This window comes from Haemorhous mexicanus, chromosome Z (assembly GCF_027477595.1).
Source record: "Haemorhous mexicanus isolate bHaeMex1 chromosome Z, bHaeMex1.pri, whole genome shotgun sequence".
Lineage (NCBI taxonomy): Eukaryota > Metazoa > Chordata > Aves > Passeriformes > Fringillidae > Haemorhous > Haemorhous mexicanus.
The window spans coordinates 43,834,771-43,853,996 of record NC_082381.1 but is presented as its reverse complement, the minus strand read 5'-3'; the positions used below and the strand labels follow the sequence as shown (position 1 = coordinate 43,853,996).

At 43.4% G+C, this 19,226-nt stretch overlaps 1 protein-coding gene across 2 annotated transcripts in view; it reads left to right on the top strand.

The window, feature by feature from the left end:
• Positions 1 to 18,012, top strand: part of TRABD2A (TraB domain containing 2A) — an 82,243-nt gene extending 64,231 nt beyond the window's left edge. For both annotated transcript variants that reach the window (XM_059874255.1, XM_059874254.1), the window contains 3 exons: positions 6,528 to 6,618; positions 13,477 to 13,728; positions 17,286 to 18,012. In XM_059874255.1, the coding sequence (XP_059730238.1) occupies positions 6,528 to 6,618; positions 13,477 to 13,728; positions 17,286 to 17,466 (524 nt within the window). In that variant the 3' untranslated portion in view covers positions 17,467 to 18,012. The remainder of the gene's footprint in view (positions 1 to 6,527; positions 6,619 to 13,476; positions 13,729 to 17,285) is intronic.
• The last annotated feature ends 1,214 nt before the right edge of the window (positions 18,013 to 19,226 follow it).

The following is a 19,226-nucleotide window of genomic DNA, read 5'->3' as shown; positions in this document are numbered from 1 at the left end:
ACCTGGAAGAGGTAAAACAAAGCTGGTGGGAGGGGCAGGAAGACAACGTAGTGATAAAATAGATTTAAAAAACAGATTAAATGAGTCCTCTGGGGCCACCTCACTTCTCCCTGGGCTCAAAGGGCTTGCTGATTGCCTGCATGCTTCTGTCTCTGGAATGCAGCAGCATTTTAACTTCCTTGGGTGGGTGGAAAGGCTGAGTGCCTGAAGGTGTGCCTGTACCTCTGTAATCTGAGAGTGCCAGATACAACCCGGCAGCTTTGAGACTGTTTTCCTTAGTAGGCTCTTTGAGTCTTCAGAATGCTAATGACAGGGTTTATTAGAACAACAACCCCTGAAGGGGAAAGATAATGTGGTGTGGAGGCAGGACCCACATCCAGCGCCCCAGGGTTCACATGAAGGGCACTTCTCCTGACATCTCTGACAACGAAATGAAGAAAGCTTTGCATTTCTCTGTTAGAGGCAATAACCTCTGTTCTAATATATTAGTGCAGCTGTCAAAATCAGCCAGACCAAAATACTGTGCTGTTTCTGCTCAGGTACTGACAGTCTTCTTATCAGTGCTGGGTTTGCCCATTATTGCCTTTACTGGGCAGCTAATGCGGGAAAACTTTCGTCATGTAATGTGTGTTTTGAGCTAGGGGAATTTCAAGTCCTTAATAACTTTTTTTCAGGAAAGGAAGGAATGGTGTGTAATGGGAGCAGGTCCAGTGGCAGAGGTGTCTGTGAGTAGTGTAGCTCAGGTATTACACTGGTAATTCCTTCCCTTACTGGTTGGGAAGGAATTGGCTGCTATCATAGTGTCTCTGTAAGGGTCTTCTTGTCTCATACTCTAAGGAAAACTCTCAGTAAATGGATACACAGTAGATAAGGCTGCCTACATATAAACTGTTTTTCGTCACTAATTGTTTTACAAAACAAGCAATATGGGGATGTAAACTTTTCTTCTGTGTTAATTTAGCCATAAATTCAGTCTTATAATCAGTGAAAAAGCTTTTTCTAACTTTATTTTTTGGGGATTGTCAGGATGTTTGACTTTGCCCAAGGGTAAAAATGGGAATCCCTGCGGTAAAAAGTACTCACATCTTACGTTTAAGAGGCCTAATTTTCAACAGAAACAGGTAGATGAATATCTTCTTATCTTTCACAAGAAAAATGCCTTCATTTTGGCTCATGCAAATTGTAACTCCACATGCTTCTTTTCCATGGTATTAGACCATTTTTACCATGCTGTACAAGGCTACTTGCAGAACATCTACTACTTTGAGAAGTTGCATAGGTGAGTTGATTAGCAAACCACATCACTTTTGAAGAAATGGAAGATTATATTTTTTCCTCCTGAGTGAACTTAAGTCTGAGGCACTTTCTTTAAGCCTTTTCATGTCTAGGGAAAGTACTTTCTTGACCACAGAGAATACCACTGTTCTGCAATTGTACCCAGCAATTTTCCTGTTTGGTTCAAGAGTAGTGAGGTACAGTCCACTAAGGCTTTGTACTAATACAAGATTTCCAGGAAATCATGTTTTTGTGGACAAACAATTATCATCATCTCTGTAGGATAAAACCTTGGTTCAAAGTTTATGGAGTAGTATTTCATTAATATTTCATCTTGTAGGTAATCCAAGGAAGGATTTTGTTTGGAGGTCTGCAGTCTGAAAAATACAGGAAGGCATGGGAGGGCTGTTTGTGTGGGATTTGACCTGCAAGCCTGCAGAAGTGTTTTAATGCAAAATCTTTATACTCCTACACCTAATGTGAATTCAGGAATTCTTTAAGTTGACTTACAGCATCACTGGTGCCACCTCATCCCTTTCAATCTTTGTCATTTCCTTCTCCCTGCAGTACTAAGGGAGACTTAACATTTCCTTCTCCCTGCAGTATTTGTAAGACAACCATGCTCTTTGTCCGTTGGTTTCTGTTCTGGTACCTGGACTTTTCTGGACTTGGAAATACTGTGAGAAGGAAGAATTTACTGGATTTAGTATTACATGTTTTGCATTTGATACACTTAGATGGCAGATTTGGAATTCCAGCCACTTATGACTGGTCTTTTTTTTCCATTATCTAATGTAACTGTGCAAAATTTCCTCCTCCTGATTCTGGCAGAAGTGAAGTGTGAACTCGCTACACCTGGGAATATCGTACTCATGCTTGAAAACAGTGTCTTCCTCTTGAAAAGTGTGTGCAGAAAGCATATGTATGAAGCAAACTGATTTGTAATTTAATTGATCACATCACCTGCTTTCTTTCTTTTGCTTTGGATCATAAATATTTTGTCTAGCTTTTTTCCTTCATAATTATGTGCAAGTTCTGCATCCCAGTGTGTACTTAAAAAGTATAACTGTGTTTATGTTAAAGACAAAGTTATGAAGAATGAATGCAGATGATAATTGCCACAGGCATTTCCAGGAAGTTTCTAAATAATTGTCAGGTCCATACCTCTGAAACTTTCTTTAAAGTATTTGTTTCAGTGATGCATAGAGACTCTGGCCCCAAAAGTCCATTCGAGTGCTTGTTGTCCAAATAAACATCCAGCTGTATGATGTCCCCAGTGGCTGGACTAATTTGTGCTGTTTTGTGATTGCAGTGCTTTAGTTGTTCCCACAACATCTTGGAAGTCAGCAGTCACGATCAGGTTTCCTAACAAACAGTTTGGTGTCTTTACATGTATGTCCAGTGATTCATTGTCTTGGGATGTTTGTGAATGGTGAGGGCTTGACATGTTTTTGGGGTGAATGGGAAGTGTCATCTTTCTACTAAAGAAAACAAAGAATTATGTATACTTGGGGGTTTTCTTTTACACGACTTTAGGAGGTCAAAGAACTTTATTTGTCTGCTTGGAATAGTCAATTTTATTGAAATTCAGAAAGGAGTGTAGTTTTGATGAGTCTTACAGACTTGGTTTCAGTGAAAAATTAAAATTTATTAACAGAAACAGAACCTTTGCCTTGCAATATTTCCTAGTTCCTTTTGCTAGAGGCAGAAATATTTCAGACTAACAATGGCTCAAATTTGGGCTCAGCAATCTTTGCTGAGACCCAGACATCTAGGCAAAACCTACCTAAACTGGCACGGTTACAGAAGCAGCTCTGCAAGCACTGCCAGTAAAAGCTGCAAGCAGGAGACACATGGTTTCAGGGCAATAGTAGGAGCCCGTGTTCTGCAGGATTGAGCATGGCTGTTGAGGAAGGTCAGAAGCACACAATGCCTGGTCAAGTCTGCAAGTGCACATTGGCCCAGCTGCGTTGTTCTTTGAGCGTATTGCCTGTTGTGGTCCCTGCATGCCATCTCCTTTTATTGCAGATTAAAGGCCTGGGTCTTATTTACTCTCCAGTAGAGTGCATGGCTGAGCTGGTCCACACAACAGCTTCTTAGTTTCTCTTTGAGCTTGAACACAGAAGAATAAAGATTCATGACTCCCCACCCCCTGCCAGAGTAAATTGACCTCTTGGAGGCATCTCTTCACCTAGTGGTGTGAGGATAATGCAGGGCTATGTACAGAAAGAAAAGAGCAAGCTTTCTGATAAGACAGAGCCCAGGGCCTTTCTTTTGGGGAGCATTCAAGTGTGTTAGGCTAAAATAGAAAACAGGTGAAAGAGGCCTGCACCCTGTCACATGACTGATCATCTAAGTCTCCCTTGCAGCAATAGCTGCTTCATCTTAAACCTTGGGGAGTGACTCTTTCTTGTGTTTCTTACCGTTGTTTTTGACAATCTGATCTCTCAGACACCACTGAGTGCTTTTTGTGGTGGTCCCCCGTAATGAGTCAAAAGTTCTGACTCTAGTGAGGCTCCTGATGGAGTCCTGTACCTCAAACCCTCACCCTTCTGCCACTTTTTAAATTTTTGCATCTCACTCAGTTGAACCTGGGCCACAAACAAGCTCTGTCTCATGAAGAGTGAATGGCTCACCTTTTGGATAGTGAATACTGCATCACCCAGCCCTTTATGTTCCTAGCCTGAGTGGCTCCTGATTGATCACGTCTTGTGAACAATCTAATATCCCGTGCTTGTTTGTATTTGTATGCATCTCTTTTACACATATTTATTCAATTGGTCCATTCCCTTTTGCACAATATTAGACCATCATTTTCCTCTCACATGCAGACATAACTCATTGCCTTGGCAACAATGAGCAAAAGCATTCTTTGAAAGTATGTACCGATAACAGTGATAAAAAATATATTCTTATCACTGCATTAAATTAAATTAAAAATAAAGAGCCCAGCTACAGGAAATTACTCAAGCAGGTTCACTGATTGAAATGGGATTCATCCATGTGCTACAGTGATTTCCTACATTCCACTCTAAATCACTGCTCTGAGCAAGGATGACTGAAGATTGATGGAGGAGTAGTATGTTTAATGGTGTGGCATGAGCAGCTATTCAGTAGGTCACTCACATATGAAATCCATGTAGCTGTAAGCTCTAAAACTCTTAAACTGGCTTGAGGAGAATTATTTTAAGACCATATATTGCCCTATAGATTGTTTATCTTTATGTCTTGTCCCTTTCCTCCTGAAAGATTTGGATTAGGAAAATATGAGTTCAGAGACTTGGCACTGCTTTTCACTTCTGACGATGGGATTTGGCTCATGCATCATTGCCTGCATGAGGTGAATGCCTCATCTGAACTTGGAATATACACTGCCCCTATCCTTGTCAGCTGAGAGGCACTTCTCTACAAGTCCAAGTTGTCCTACCTCCCTGTCATTTAAAAGGAATGGATCACCCTTTGTAAGCACCCCTTCCTCTGCTATGTGGAGGCAGGGAAGGAGGAATGAATCTGTCTCCCCTTCCCTTTGCACATATCTCTCCTCTGTGTTAAAGGTGAGAGATGGAAACTAGGTCTGGCATCTTATATATCTAGTGTTTGTTTTACAGTAGCTAATTTTACTCAATTACAGTATTTCATTACAGTCATTCCTGTTCCTTGCTGCAGCTGGTCATTTTTGCTGACATGATGGAATTCTTGCTTAGCTGAGCCATCCTGAAGCAATAGAGACCATCAGTATTAGGTTAGGTCAACATAAAGGTACATAAGCTTTGCTCCTTCTGAGGACAAAATTTAATCTGAGGAGGTGGGGCAAAATCCAATTACTGTATGAGAAAATATGGTACCCAATGGGTGTGCATTGCAGTGTTCAGTTAAAAGGTTTCATTTGAGCTAGATTGGTTTATGCTGTTAGGCTCTGGGGGAAAAGCTCATCTTGAGCTCAAATGGTACCATCCAACTCATGCCTTAAGGTGGTACATCTTAAGCAGTTTGCTGTTGTGGCGTGAGAATCTGGAATTTTAGTACTCCATTCAACCCCTTTTGGAATGAAAAGTCATTAATCCCTCATGTTTTGTCTCCTCATATTCTCAGCACTGTTAGAATTCTCTTTATAATTTGCTTTCCCTGGCTACTAGAATAATTCTGTTGGTCCTGTTGCCACGTATTTATGAACAGTATTATCAGAAAACAGTTCTTCTGGAGTTACTTATCAGTTTTAGCACTGTGTACATCTACAGAAGCGAGGAATCACTCCAGTGAGTAATTTGCTAATGGCCAGTTTTAGTTTATGTAGGCTGTTAAATGAAGAAATGTATTCTGAAAGCTGGATCTATGAGGGAGTGTGCAAGACCTTTGTTCTCTCTTTGTTCTCTCTTTCTTCTGCTTCTCAGCAGCCTGCTCTGATGACAGGTTAGAGTGATGGTGGAAGATATTCTGTGACCAGAGCATACACTCAGGAAAGCTCCTGCAGTCTTTGAGTAGTCATTTATTCACTATGATGCCAAAATACAGCCATGACAGCTCACTGAGAATGGAGTAGAGATGTAAATCCCAGAATGAGGGCAGTACTATCTAAGTCCTTCTAAAACTAAGTCCTTTCATCAGCATGGTCAAGTTTCTGGCCCCTGTGGCATAAAAAGAAGAAGCTGATCAGTCATTGAAGCCAATGATCTAAGTCATTGGCTTTCAGAGTGGAGAGCGATAAGATGTGGCCAGATTCTGACCTTCTTTGCATCACCACCGGTGGTAGACTCACTGCTGCTCTTGAACAGGGGTCCAAGAAGTCCAAACTTCACCTCTTATTCCATCAAGTAATCCACAATGGCCTGATAATCACAGAGTCAGGTTGAAAAAGATGTCTGAGATGATAAAGTCCAACCTTTGACCAATCACCACCATGCCAACTAGACCATGGCTCTAAGTGACACATTCAGTCTTTCCTTAACACTTCCAGGGATGGTGACTCCACCACCTCCCTGGGCAGCCCATTATGCAACAACCTGTGGGACCAGAGTGATTGCAATCACATCTGCATTTTAGAAAGGCAGAAAGTAGTAATTGGAGTGACCTTGGGAAAGTTCAGCAATCACTCATTAGAGATCCTGTGTTTCTGGTGCATGTTGATGGGGAGTGATAAAGCCCTGCCTGCCTTGAGTGTGGCACACCTCCTGTGATGAGGAAGGACTTTGTTGTTCTTCTCTCTCTTTCCATGTGGTTGGTGAGTTCTGATGTCATTTTTCTTTTAACTGCAGGTCACTTCATGGGCAACAACACAGTGATTGATGTTTTGAGGAGAGAAGGGTACGAAGTAGAACACACTCCAGCTGGACAAGCCATCAACAAGTAATGCATGCTTTCACCTAGATGAGCAGCCACTGGGGGAAGTTTCTAAACAATTATGAAGTAGGAATGGTAGCTGGAATTATAACTAAGAGGGAGCTAGGCTTTTTCTCTCTTTCCCAGCAGTTTGCTTTTCTCTTCCATGAGCTAGTTTGGAAAGGGGATTTTATTTGGTTTTGTTTTGGTGGGGATTTTTTTGTTTATTTTTGGGGGGGGGTTTTGTTGGGGTTGGGGCTCTTTAGTTTGTTGGTTTGTTGTTGTTGATTTTGTGGTAGTTATTTTGTGGGTTTGGGGTTGGTTTCTGGTGGGTTTCTTTTTGTTTGTTGGGTTTTTTGTGTTGTTTTTTGGGTTTTTTTGTTCTTCTTCTTCTCGTTAATAAAATTTCCACCCTTGTAAGTTTTTAACTCTTAAATGAACAGCCACGGAGTATGGTTGCTTGGTTCATCAGATCTGGATGCTGTCTTGTATCGCACAGGCTCACAGGTTTCTCTTTCCTCTCTTTTATATGTTTGACTGCCCTGCCTTGTAATAATCCTTCTTATATACTGCTATTTTTTTATTCTTTCTGTTTACACTCTCCCAGTCTGGAACCTGGTTGCCCAGAGTCTTTGCAAACTGTCTCTGTGACTGATTGCTCTCATGTCCTCTGTTTTCTTCTGCATTTTTAAGCTAAAGTACTTGTTCTGGTTCATCCTGCAGCTGTCCTTTGGGATATACCCTTCAAGCTTCTTTTTGTCTCTCACTGGATGCTTTTATCCACCTCCATGGTTTCAGTAACTGGAGAATGCCAGATAATCTCCTCCTCCACTCTACCGAGAATTACTTGTGCTTTGACTCACCTCTTCCTGGAATTCTTGCCACCAGCTTAGGGTCTGCAATCTTTGCTTTCCCTTTCTGCAGACTCTTACCAAATATGTAGCTGTCAGATATACTAGCTCTTCACTCCTGAAAACCACAAAGGAGAAAATTAGGAATTGGTCCCAATTACGGTACTGTTTTCCTTTTATCTTCTGTGCTGGGCACAGTTTCCCTGTTTACATCTCTGTCCCTCCTCCCCCACATTTCTGATATGGGGCTCTCAGGCAGGACTAGTGCTTTTTGATAGGATTTGTGCAGGGGGCACAGTGTTGAGTCTTGGTCTGTGTCAAGGGCTCTACAGGTGTGGTGCAAGTCAGCAAGAGCTGTTTTTCTTATATTCTGATTGCTTCATCTTTCTCTTTATACCACCTTTGCTGTTGTCTGAAAACATGATCTTGAAACATGACAGGTCATGTTTCTGCCATGATTCTCGATATGGACATACATCATTAACTCTACATGCACTGAAAAAACTGATTCAAGACTTAGCCCATGATTATATGAATGCCAGCCCCTAGCCCTGTTTCTACCAATGGGCATGTGGTCTGACAAGGAGAAGCATCTGTGCTTAAGCGCAAGACTTAGTGATTCTGTGACTCTGGAGTTGTGCTAGAAAATCCAGTGTATCAGTGTTTACAAGGATGATAGAAACAAACAAACGAAAAAAAACCCAAACGAGCTTGTGCTGATATTTTCATGTTGTTTTTTCATTCTTAGCTTAGGTATTCCCAAAAACAGCTGTAGCAGCTTCTTAAAGCTTAAAGAAAGATAGCTTAATAGGTACTTGAGAATAAACAAGATCAGTGAAGATGTAACTGTAAGGGCAGACAACTGAATAAAGGAGGATAGAGTTTTACTTACCAGGAAGGTTGGTATTAAGGTTACTTGGAGTAGCTGGGCACCCAGTTCCATAACCACATAGTGAGAGTTTCATTGTGCAGCCTCTTGTGCCTTTGAAAGCCCTCAGTTTGTCATCAGTTGCATCTTAAACCTCTTATTAGGACTATTGGACAGAACATCTTCCCTGGAGACTTGATATTAAACCTGAGTAATGCGATGGCACTTCACTGTTAGCGTTTCTGGATTACTTGGAAACAGATTCAAAAATATTAAATACCTTTTAAGAAAAAAGTGGGTTCAAAGGAAAAGAGCATTTTAGGTGAGGGAAAGAACCTGTGTCAAGAATGTGTCAGAGTCCTAGGGCTTGGAAGGAAGATTTCACTTGATTGTGATCCTGGACTTGTTCTGGGAGCAAAAAGCAGGGCAGCCTGTGACAGTAAAGCCAGTGCTGATCAGGTAAATGTGGAACTGTATCCAGCTACTGTCCTTTGCCGTGCTGCACGCAGTCCAGTCAGTACCTGTGGACTATTTCTCTGTTCATGATTGAGACAGGATAAAAAGGCAAGTGGTTGAACTGAGACAGTTTAAATGACTGCTCTGGTGTCAGACACAGTAGGGATATTAGTGGAGAGGTTCTAAAATACAAGGAGGAAGTCTGCAGTCATCTCCTTTCCCTCCAGCATGATGTTTCGCTGTAGCATCACAGTCCTGTGCTCTGCCTAAACAAAAAGTTCCTTCTGAGATATGTTGTAGATATCTGTGTGTAGGAACCAGTAAGGATGCAGGATGGTCATGCTCATTTTCCTGTAGCAGGCAGGGCTGCTTGAGGTGTATTTTCTATCTGTAGAGCAAATACCCGTAGTTGGAGACAGAAAGGTTCCTTCTCTCTAGTCTCTCCCAGGAGGGAAGGCAAAAGAGGAGCCCCAAGCAGGCAGTATTGCAAAGGACCGTTTATAAATAGTACAAGTTCAGTCAAGCTCCTTCGGATTCACTTTGGTCTTTTAAGTGTTGTTCCTGATTTTAGAATGTAGTTATGTAAAATATTCAGCACAATCACAGGCATAATTAAGGTGCTTGCTGACTCTCCCTTAGTTGCTGTGTTGGGAAATTGGCCTGGAGGGAGAAGAAGGATGGGCTTTTGAATCTGTGTGCCTTTTCCAGTGGTCTCTAGAAGAACTGCCTGCAGGAAGCATGCAAAGGAGGTTTGGTATATGGATGTGTCTAAGGCCACATCTATCAGAATAAATGTCTGGCCATGCAGGATGCAGGTCATTTTCTGCCAGTAGCAGTGCTGAGCTCCAGCATGGTGTGGCCATGAATTCAGAAGGGAAGGCTGCAGGCAGCGTGGTGCTCTAATTGACAGGGGCAGGGTGCTGCCCACTCTGTGACTTAGTTAAGGAACAGAAACAGTGAAGAGAAATGGTGGAAAAGGGAATCATGGGCAGAAGACCTTGAAACAGATTAAATCAGGTTGCTGGAGAGAGCTAATGAGAGATCATCGCTCTGCAAGGTGGAGTTAAAGAGTGGATGATGTGAAGCAGCTGAGGAGGAGAGCTGAAGGGTGATGACAGTTCAGAGGCAATAAAGTGTGACAATGTGTGACACCGCAGTGGTTTTGAAAGAGATTGATAACCAGGGTACATTTTGCAGCAGACTCTCTCATATAAACTTCAGCATGTGATCACTCTGATTTTCCTTGCAACAAATAAGACAAATTATGTTTGTTTTCTATCTACTGTCTTGATATTCTACTCCACAACTTCATTTCCTCTTCTCCAGGAACTACTCTCTATTTGCTGTCAAATAAGTGTGCATATGGCTAGCTTTAAAACTGCACCCATGCTAAAATCGCCTCCTTCCAGACCATCTCCTTTTCATGTCATTGAAGCTGAAAAAGGAACACAGTTCTGGGGGAGTTTCATTGATTAAAGGAAGGTTTCTGCTCAGTGGTCTGTGGTTTTCTGTTAGTTTCCTGAAAATCCGCCCAAGCCAGTCTGCCCTTTTGTTACTGAAGACTGTTGCATTTCTTCTCTTTATGAAGTAGCCATCAAGATCAGTCAGATATTCCTGCTAGGTTCTGTGGATACACAGAGTGGTTTGAGTTTGTGTTTTTGTCCAAGATGCTCATAAACAAGTAATGAGGGAAAATTGTTCCAAACAATGAGAAATGTGGGGCAGCAAAGCCATGAATGAATAGGACACTGCAGACTGCCTGCCTTGGAATATAGATGAGATGTTGCTTGCTCTAAAAATAAACAGCTTCAGTAATCAGTGTGAAGCTGATTGTTGTTTTTTGCAATTTATCATCTTCGCAGGAAGCTGAGTAGTCATAGCCCTGAGAGCTTTTTCTGGGAGCTCAACTTGGGGTTCCCAAGATTTGTCTTGTAAGACAGTTTGTACATGCCCATAGTCTCAGTATGTATCTCACTGGAACTCCTTTGAAATTCCCAGTAATGCTACCAGCCTAATACAGGATCTGGGCATCTGGAAGGCTAAGGCCTGACTCCCACTCCCTCGTTACTTGCTATAAATGTGTGCAAAGCACACCTCTGTTTATGAGAGAGATGCAATTTCTCAGTTTCCTCCCCTTCATGTGGACCTCCATACTTGTCCATAAAACCCACTAAGACCACCATTTCCTGCTCCTTGGTGTACTTTGAATGGCAGAACAGCATTACACCCGTTTGTATTCAACCCTAGAAGCCAATGCCACAATTGTGTGCTGAGCTCTGGTCTCTTATGTGTCAGACACATCCTCTGATGTGATCTTTTGTAAAGGCTGTGAAGCCACTGCTTTGTGCTATCTGCCTTCATCAAGAACAAAATGAGAAGAGAGTGAACTTGGTGATGCCAAAACTAATCTGCTTTCAGTTGATGCAGACTAGATGGCCCAAAGGATTCCTTAATCATAGAATGTTAAGAGATTGGAAAGGACTTCAAAGATCATCTAGTCCTAATCCCCTGCCATGGGAAGGGACACCTCCCACTAGACCAGCTTGCTCAAGGTTTTATGCCACCTGGCTTTGAAAAATACCGGGGCTGCAGCACCACAACCTCCCTGGGCAGCCTCTTCCAGTATTTCACCACCCTTACAGTAAAGAATTTCTTCCCAATACCTGTCCTAAATGCGTTCCTTTTTCAGCTTGTGTTGTTACTTCTGTGAGTACAATTCCTGACAAAGTCCCTCTCCAGCTTCCCAGTAGGACCCTTCAGATACTGGGAAGTTGCGATGAGGTCTGTACACAGCCTTCTCTTCTCCAGGATGAACAGAGCCAGCTTCTTCAGTCTATCTTCACAGGGGAGGTGGTCCCATCCTCTTGCCAATGTTGTGGCCTCCTCTGGACTTGATCCAACATTTCTTTGTCCTTCTTATGTTGATGACCCCAGAGGCAGATGCAGGGTTCTGAATGAGGTCGCACCAGAGCAGAGCAGAGGGGCAGAATCCTCTCCCTTGTCCTGCTGCCCATGCTGCTCTGGATTCAGCCCAGGATCCCATTGCCTTCCTGGACTGTGAGTGCTCATGGCTGGCTCATGTTAAGTTTTTCATCAACCATCACCCCCAAGTTCTTCTCCTCAGGGCTGCTGTCAATCTCCACTCAACCTCTAGCTGTGTCTGGAATTGCCACATCCCAGGTACAGGACCCTGCACTTTGCCTTGTTGAACCTCATGGGGTTTGCACAGCCCCACCCCTCCAGCCTGTCCAGGCCCCTCTGGATGGCATTGCTGCCTGCCATCATGTTAGCTGCTCCACAGAGCTTGGTGTTGGTGCCAGACTTGCTGAGGGTGCCCTTGATCCCACTGTACATGCCGCTGACAAAGATCTTGAGCAGCAGTGGTGCCAGTACTGGCCCTGGAGGGAGACCACTCATCACTAGTTTTCGTGTGGACAAGGAGCTGTTGACCACAGTTGTTTGCGTGCAGCCTTCCAGCCAGTTCTTTATCCACCAAGCAATCCATCCATCAAAGCGATGTCCATCTAGTTTGGAGACAAGGATATCGTGTGGGACAGTATCAAACGCTTTGCCTAAGTCCAGGCAGACAGTGTTGCTCTGCCACATCCATCAATTCTGCAACCCCATCAGAGAAGATAATCAAATTTAACAGGCATTGTTTGCCCTTGGTAAAGCCATGTTGGCTGTTACCAGTCACCTCTTTGTTTTCCATGTTTGTTTTAGTTTTCAGGAGAATCTGCGCCATGATCTTGCCTTACACAAGAGGTGAGACTTTACTTTTTCCTTTTTAAAAATGAGGGTTATATTTCCCTTTTTCCAGGTGTTGGGAATTTTACCTGAGTGCCACAAGTTTTCAGATTATTAATAGTGGCTTAGCAACTTATCTGCCAGCTTCCTTAGAACCCACAGATGAATCTCATCAGCCCCGACACACTTGTGCACATTCAGGCTCTTTAGATGGTCTCAAACCTGATTCTCTCCTACATGGTGCTCAGAGCCTTCATACCCCATTTGCCTTTCCTGACTTGAGCAGCTTGGCTGGGGTACTTGCCATTGAACACTGAGATACAGAGGTCATTGAGAACCTCAGCCTTCTCTGGGCCCAGCATGCAACCAGGTTAATGCTATGCCAAGCGTTCCCCTTCGAAGGTGGTAATTTTCAAGATGTGTTTCTGTAGCCACGGTCATAGTCTGTGGGCTAGCTTGTTTCTTAGCTTCTCCACCAGTGAGAGGTGCTGATCCTGACTTGGTTACATCAGCTGGTGTGCTTTAGTTGTTTTGTTTGTCCCTTCCCTTTGTCTCCCAAGTTAGTTTGCTCTGGGCAGGAATGTTGAAAGGAATAATCTGGTCTGTGTTCTGCAGCACATTAGATTAGAGGAGTGTGGTTTGACTCTGACTTAGAAGTGATTCTCTTTTTGTCTCTTTCTAGATATGCAAGCTTATTGCCAAGAGTTAGTCCACCCTTATCCAGACTGCATTCTTTCCTCTGACACAGACTGCTTCTTTTACAAAGATTTTTTTTTTTTTTTTTTGCTAAAGAGCACTATTTTGATGATAAAATCAATATTGACTTAAGGAAGAGGGAGCAGGAATACATGGCAGAGAAATGAGCATCTAGGGAGGAACATCTATTTTATATGTATGTGCCCTGATACAGGATTTTGCCTCAAAGCCCTTTTAAATGTTATTTGTGTTCTCTCTTTCTTCCAGCCAAAAATCTCCCAAAACCTTGTTAGCCTTTTCATCATCACGCAGTCCCTATGTCATGTCCCATGAGCTCCCACTGCACCCCCAGAAAGAGGAGGAAGAGGAGGAGGAAGAGTTCCTGCCTCGCCTGCTATTCCCTGACAGCATCGATGTGCTCATGAAAGTAGACAGGAAGTACAAAAAGAAGAAGAAAAAGCAGCAGAAGAAGCAAAACCTGCGACAATTTAATGACCTCTGGGTTCGCCTTGAAGAAAGGTAGCTAATGGCTGGGGAGGGGGAGGATGTCTTGTCAAACTGGACTTCAGCTTAGATGGTTTAATACAGACTCTCAAACTTCTGCAGGGATAGATATATCTTGTGGACAGGATCTGACCTTCTCCACTGCTGTGATTCTGAAGCATTTGCACGAGGTTTCTTGTGCTTTTAGTGGCAAAAAAAAACCTTTCTTTTTTTTTTCTTGCATAGTTAGATTTCTGGAAAACTAAAACAAGTGGAAGTCTTGTCAAGATCATTCTTAAAACAAGTTGAAGTCTTGTCAAGATCATTCTCCATTTGGGTTTGAGGGATTGTGAGCATATGGCAGTCCTCTCTTTCATGGAAGGCTGAATCCAGTGGTAGATGGTACAGATCAAAGCCTTGGACCATTAACCAAAAGCTGCTGCATATGAGGAAACTATCATTCGTGGCATATGTTTTCCTTGCACTTGGGCAATATTCATGCAGTATTTTCTGCATGTCTCTGTATTATGTCTCTGAAAAAGCCTGACAGCCTAAAGAATGGCAGGGTTTATATAAAAAAGTTAGTGTGTTGTGGGGCAGATGTTCACACATATCCCTTACTTTTCATCCAGAAAAGTCTACTTATTTACCAGAACTACAGCAACCCACAGAAAAAAAAATTAAAAAGCCAGTTTCTCTGATTTCCTATAATAGGCCCTGTGACTGAATGTTTCCCTCCTGTCAGATAACACACATGCCCAAATCTGCTTTCTTTTGTACTTTGTGTGTCTGTATCTCTGCCATACTCAGCTTGAAGGCATTAAATTTTTGTGATACCATGAACAACCAGACAGGTGGAGGTAATGGAAAAAGTCTGACAGTTCTTGAAATGAAGCCTGTACATTATTTGGGATTTTTCCCCTCTGAAGAATAGTTCTACCTGCTCCCAAGTAACCCAAGTTACTCAGTATAGCAGAGTTCTCCTATGCCTTTCCTATCACATCCCTGGATCCTAACTGTACCACTGCTCTGAGTGAGACGTGGTTCAGGCTGGCCACAAGTGACTGCAGCAGCTGTTCTCTTTGAGGCATGGAGCCACTGTCAGATCTTTTAGACCACATTCCCTTCTTTTCCTTCCTTCAGCCTTAGTATTAAGGCTGAAGGAAGTATTTGGGAGACAAATGCTTGTGTGACATATCCTCTGACAGACCTACACACAGTCCAAGATTCACCAGTATGACAAATCCTATACTGATCACACTGGATTTTGTCTCTTAGTGTACCATTTACTTTCTATTAATGTAATTGATATTAGCTGATTGTGAATGAATTTTTGGAGTTTCTGTAGATAGTCTGTTCAGTTGAAATGCTAAGGAATGTCTGTCTTAATCTCCCTTGTGCCTCCACAGTGCCATGTTCAGTGTTTCACATGCAGATGCTCCCACAAAGCTCAGGGAAGTCAGTGGGCAGTGACTCTAAGACACCTGTGCACTTGCAGTATCGAGCCTTCAGAAGAAGAGGGAAGATGGGAAGATGTGCTACCGTGACCAAACTGAAGGCACAGTAGTGCTGCATACTAGATTTGAAGTACTGCCAGGCAGTAGCGAGGCAAAAGCAAAGCAAATGATGGCAGCCTAGGAAACTCCTGCATAAATATGGGAGCAGGAAATGCTGCTTTTCTTTTCCTTTTTTTTTTTTTTTTAATGTGTCCTTTCTTCCCCTACTATTTAAGTTATCCTTTGTGCTAGAAGCTTACCCTGGTGCTAGGTGACAAAGGCTTTGTAGGGGTGACTCCTCAGCATCAGAGAGGAGCTTAAACGTCTGGAGATGGAGATGTTGCATGGCAGTGCTGGGAAAGACAAAGGACGCCTGGGAGATTGCTGTGCCCATAGTGCCGAGGGAAGGCAGCTGTCCCTCAGGCAGGAGACCCACCCGTGCGCTGGGTTTCTGTCAAGCCCGGGCTGTCTGCCGGGCTGTGCCACAGCGCCCGTGCCGCTGCTGGGCCGGGCTGACAGCCCCACCTCGCGGCGCATCCCTTCCCAGGGAAATCCAGCGCCTCCGGGCCCCAGCTCGCCTGTGCAGGACACGTCTGACTGGGAGTCTCAGCCCTCGCTCTAAACATTCCTCAGGGTGTGCAGGCACAGGTAAAGCTGTCAGGCTTCTTACGAATGGGCCATTCACAGCTTTCAGGTTTACAGATGGGCTTGATGACCTTAAAGGTCTTTTCCAACCTACATGATTCTATGATTTCTCCTGTGAGCCTGAAAATGTGAAAAGTGCAGCTCAAGTGATTTAGTAGTGTTGTAGTGGGCTTGTCAGAATGGCTTTGGTTCATGCCCCTGTATGCATCAGCTGCTGGCTGTATTTTCCTTGATGTGCTGCCAGCTGGCTTCTCTCTGGCCATTGGTCAGATCTTCTGGGGAGCCCTTTGGGTAAGGAAGAGTAAAGTGTTTTTAAAAAGGATAGTAATTGCCTTTAGTTTCCCAAAGCATTTTTGCTTAGTGGATTGAAATAGTACAAGAATAGTGCACAGCAGCTGGGGATTGGGTGCAGAAGAAATTACTTGGTTTTTGTATTTGCCAGGTGGACTCCATTTTAGTTTTTTCCATATTTGCCTTCAGGTTCTACACAGCACCATGGGGTCCTGGGGGGGATGTGTCAGTCGCACAGCTGTGGTGTCAAGCACTGCTTTCAGTCCATTGCCAAAGAGAACAACCTGTGCAGTATCTGACCCTTCTGACTCTTGGCCTGCTGTGGTATATGATCTCCCCCAGTTCAGGTCAGTTGGCGTTAGCAGCCTGGAGCATACAAATTTCTCTCCTCTATTGTGGATTACCGTTATGTGAGTTCAGCTTCTGTATACTCTAATTCAGTTCTTGTTCATCCCAATGTCAGAGTACTCTCTACCACTGGGAGATACTCTGAAATGTGGTGATCTAGGATGTGTTTCTGGAAACCATTCTTCCTCTGCTTGAAGTACATCACGTAAATCTTTGTAATTGCTGACCTGTGGAATAGATCATACTGTATAGGCGCAGGATGGTTCTGTATGAAGTGCGGTGCACGAAGCATGGCTAAGGAAGATGTATTCAGAAAACAGGTGCCTCACTCCAGCTGTGCTCAGCAAGTGCCCCTGCAGTGCCCCTCCTCTGCGACAACACTTGTTTTGATCTTATCTATTTTCTGCTTACCTGACAGAGGTTAGGAATATGGTCATCTTACCCACCTGACAGACTGTGTGGGAGCAATGAGCAGGCTGGGTAGACTTGAGACAGGGCCAGTATTTTGGTGCTGTCATCGCCCTCCTCAGTCTCTTCACTGTTCCCCCTCAAGTCTACTTCACGGTTTGGCTGGGTAGCACCTCATCCTTGTGAGCTGGTGTGGGAGCTGTCCACATGTGCGAGGGAGGGACAAAACAGCACTCTGCCATTTAGGAGGCACAGACTTTTGGTCAGTGTGTAACTTGTACAAGAGACCGTTCGCATGGACCCAGAAAACTGACAGTGGGTCACAGAGGCTGACCACCCTCTGCTCTGTGGCTGTTGGGCAGCTGTGGTCTGGATCAGGACTGATGTTCTTCTCTTGCCTTGCAGTGCTGCTGATCCTCCTCCGCGGATCCGCATCATTAATGGCTACATCACGGTCGAGCCCCAGCCCCGGGGCCACGGACGGTCCAGCCACGCTCGCACAGGCACCAGCAGTGCTCACCAGATTCCCCATTCTCTCTTCCTTCCGCTACTGACTTTGACTTTGAGTAAGATAATGCTTCATTGAAACACCAGAGGACCCAAGCTGCAAGACTCTTGCCTTAAAAATCACAAAAAGCAACTTAACGCAAAAAAGAAAGAAATAGAAGACTATGAGTGGGACACCTATTCTTTGGGGTGTTCTTGAACTGCCTCCTTTTCCTGAGTCCAGATCATTAATTCTATCAATTGCTTTTACCTTCCCAATAGAGGAGAAGATATTTTAATGAAAGTGTTATTTATCCTTCTCTTGCAGAAGAATGATTTCATGTTATCCCATAATACTTTGGGGAGATTATAATGCCGCTATAACATAGCTGTTGTTTAGCTGTTTGAGCCCAACTAAAGTACATATTTTTTACCTTCAGTGCCTTGTAAAAAGTTTTACACACCACTGACTTGTTTATTGGAACAGAATATTTTGATCACATGAGCACAGCTGGGAAAGAGAGTTGGTATTTTATGTCTCTACTGGTAATGCTTTTAATTCTTGCTTGTTAGGGCTCCAGATTACATACAAAGGTTCATGGCAACACTTACAGTAGAATAAAACAGTGAACACTTGTGAACAGAATGTGTCTGCTGTCTGTTTGGTGCCATTTAGGATGGGTCCCCCTGAACCTCTGGTGGCCGTGCAAGACTCATAAGTGCAAACTAATGTACATTTAAGAAAAAAACAACTGTGGGAACTTCACAAATCATAATGCTGGAGTCTTCCAAAATAAGTACTCAAGAGGTGATTTGCACAATTAAGATTAAATTCTAGAAAATCCTTTCAAGTTTCTACTAAGTTAATTGCTCAGATTTTCCAAAGTGTTTTAAGTCCTTTGCTGTCTGTGTGAAGTAGATGTGCTGTTGACTGTTGAATGTAAAGAAACTTGGAAGCAGTGATGAATTTTCTGTATTTGTACAGGACATTCTCTTGAGATCCCACTTAAGTCAATTTGTGAGCAGTATTTCAACCCCATCTCTTCACAGGGTTTCATTGCCTGGGAAGATCTCTGAAGTTTCACCCATGGGTGAACTTAGAGCCACTGTGTGGAGCTCAGTAACTTGGAAAGATAGTAATCATCTGCCCCAGTGAGACGACAAACCTTCAGGTTTCCTTTCCCTGTGCCTTTACACGCACTTTACTGCTTTTTTCATTGACTGTAAAAAGTAGTTATTTTTCATAGCTTTCTATAGAATGTCAGAGGAGAAATAGCAAAGGTTCCAGCTTTCCTAACAGGCTTTTCATCTCTTGAACTCAAATTTCAGTCCATTTCCAGAAGGGCTGAGCCTGAACACAGCCTCTGTTTGCTGACGAAATCAGAGAAAGGAGAGGCTGAACGTCTCAGTGAGCAGCAGCATTGTGGGGAGTTAAATGTATCTGGGCTAGAATAGAAGACAGCACCATCTCATTGTGTATTTCTTCTTACACATAATACTGCAAGACTCTGAGTACCTGAATGCATTCTGGCTTCCTTGGCTTTCACAGCAGCCAGGCTCCCTTGTCTCTTTCTCTCTCTGGTTGATCTTTCACTGGTCATAGTCCTGTTAGGGCTGGGGCTTATTTTTCTTGATCTGAATGTGACATGAAGGGAGCTGATTGTATGGAGTGTAGGTTACTTACAAAAAATGCACTGCAGGCCTGACAAACTGGGCACATGGGATCATAGAATGGTTTGGTTTGGTTTGGTTTGGTTTGGTTTGGTTTGGTTTGGTTTGGTTTGGTTTGGTTTGGTTTGGAAGGGACCTTAGGAGTTCATCTCATTCCTGTGGCACAGGCTCAAAGAGCACTGCAAGCAC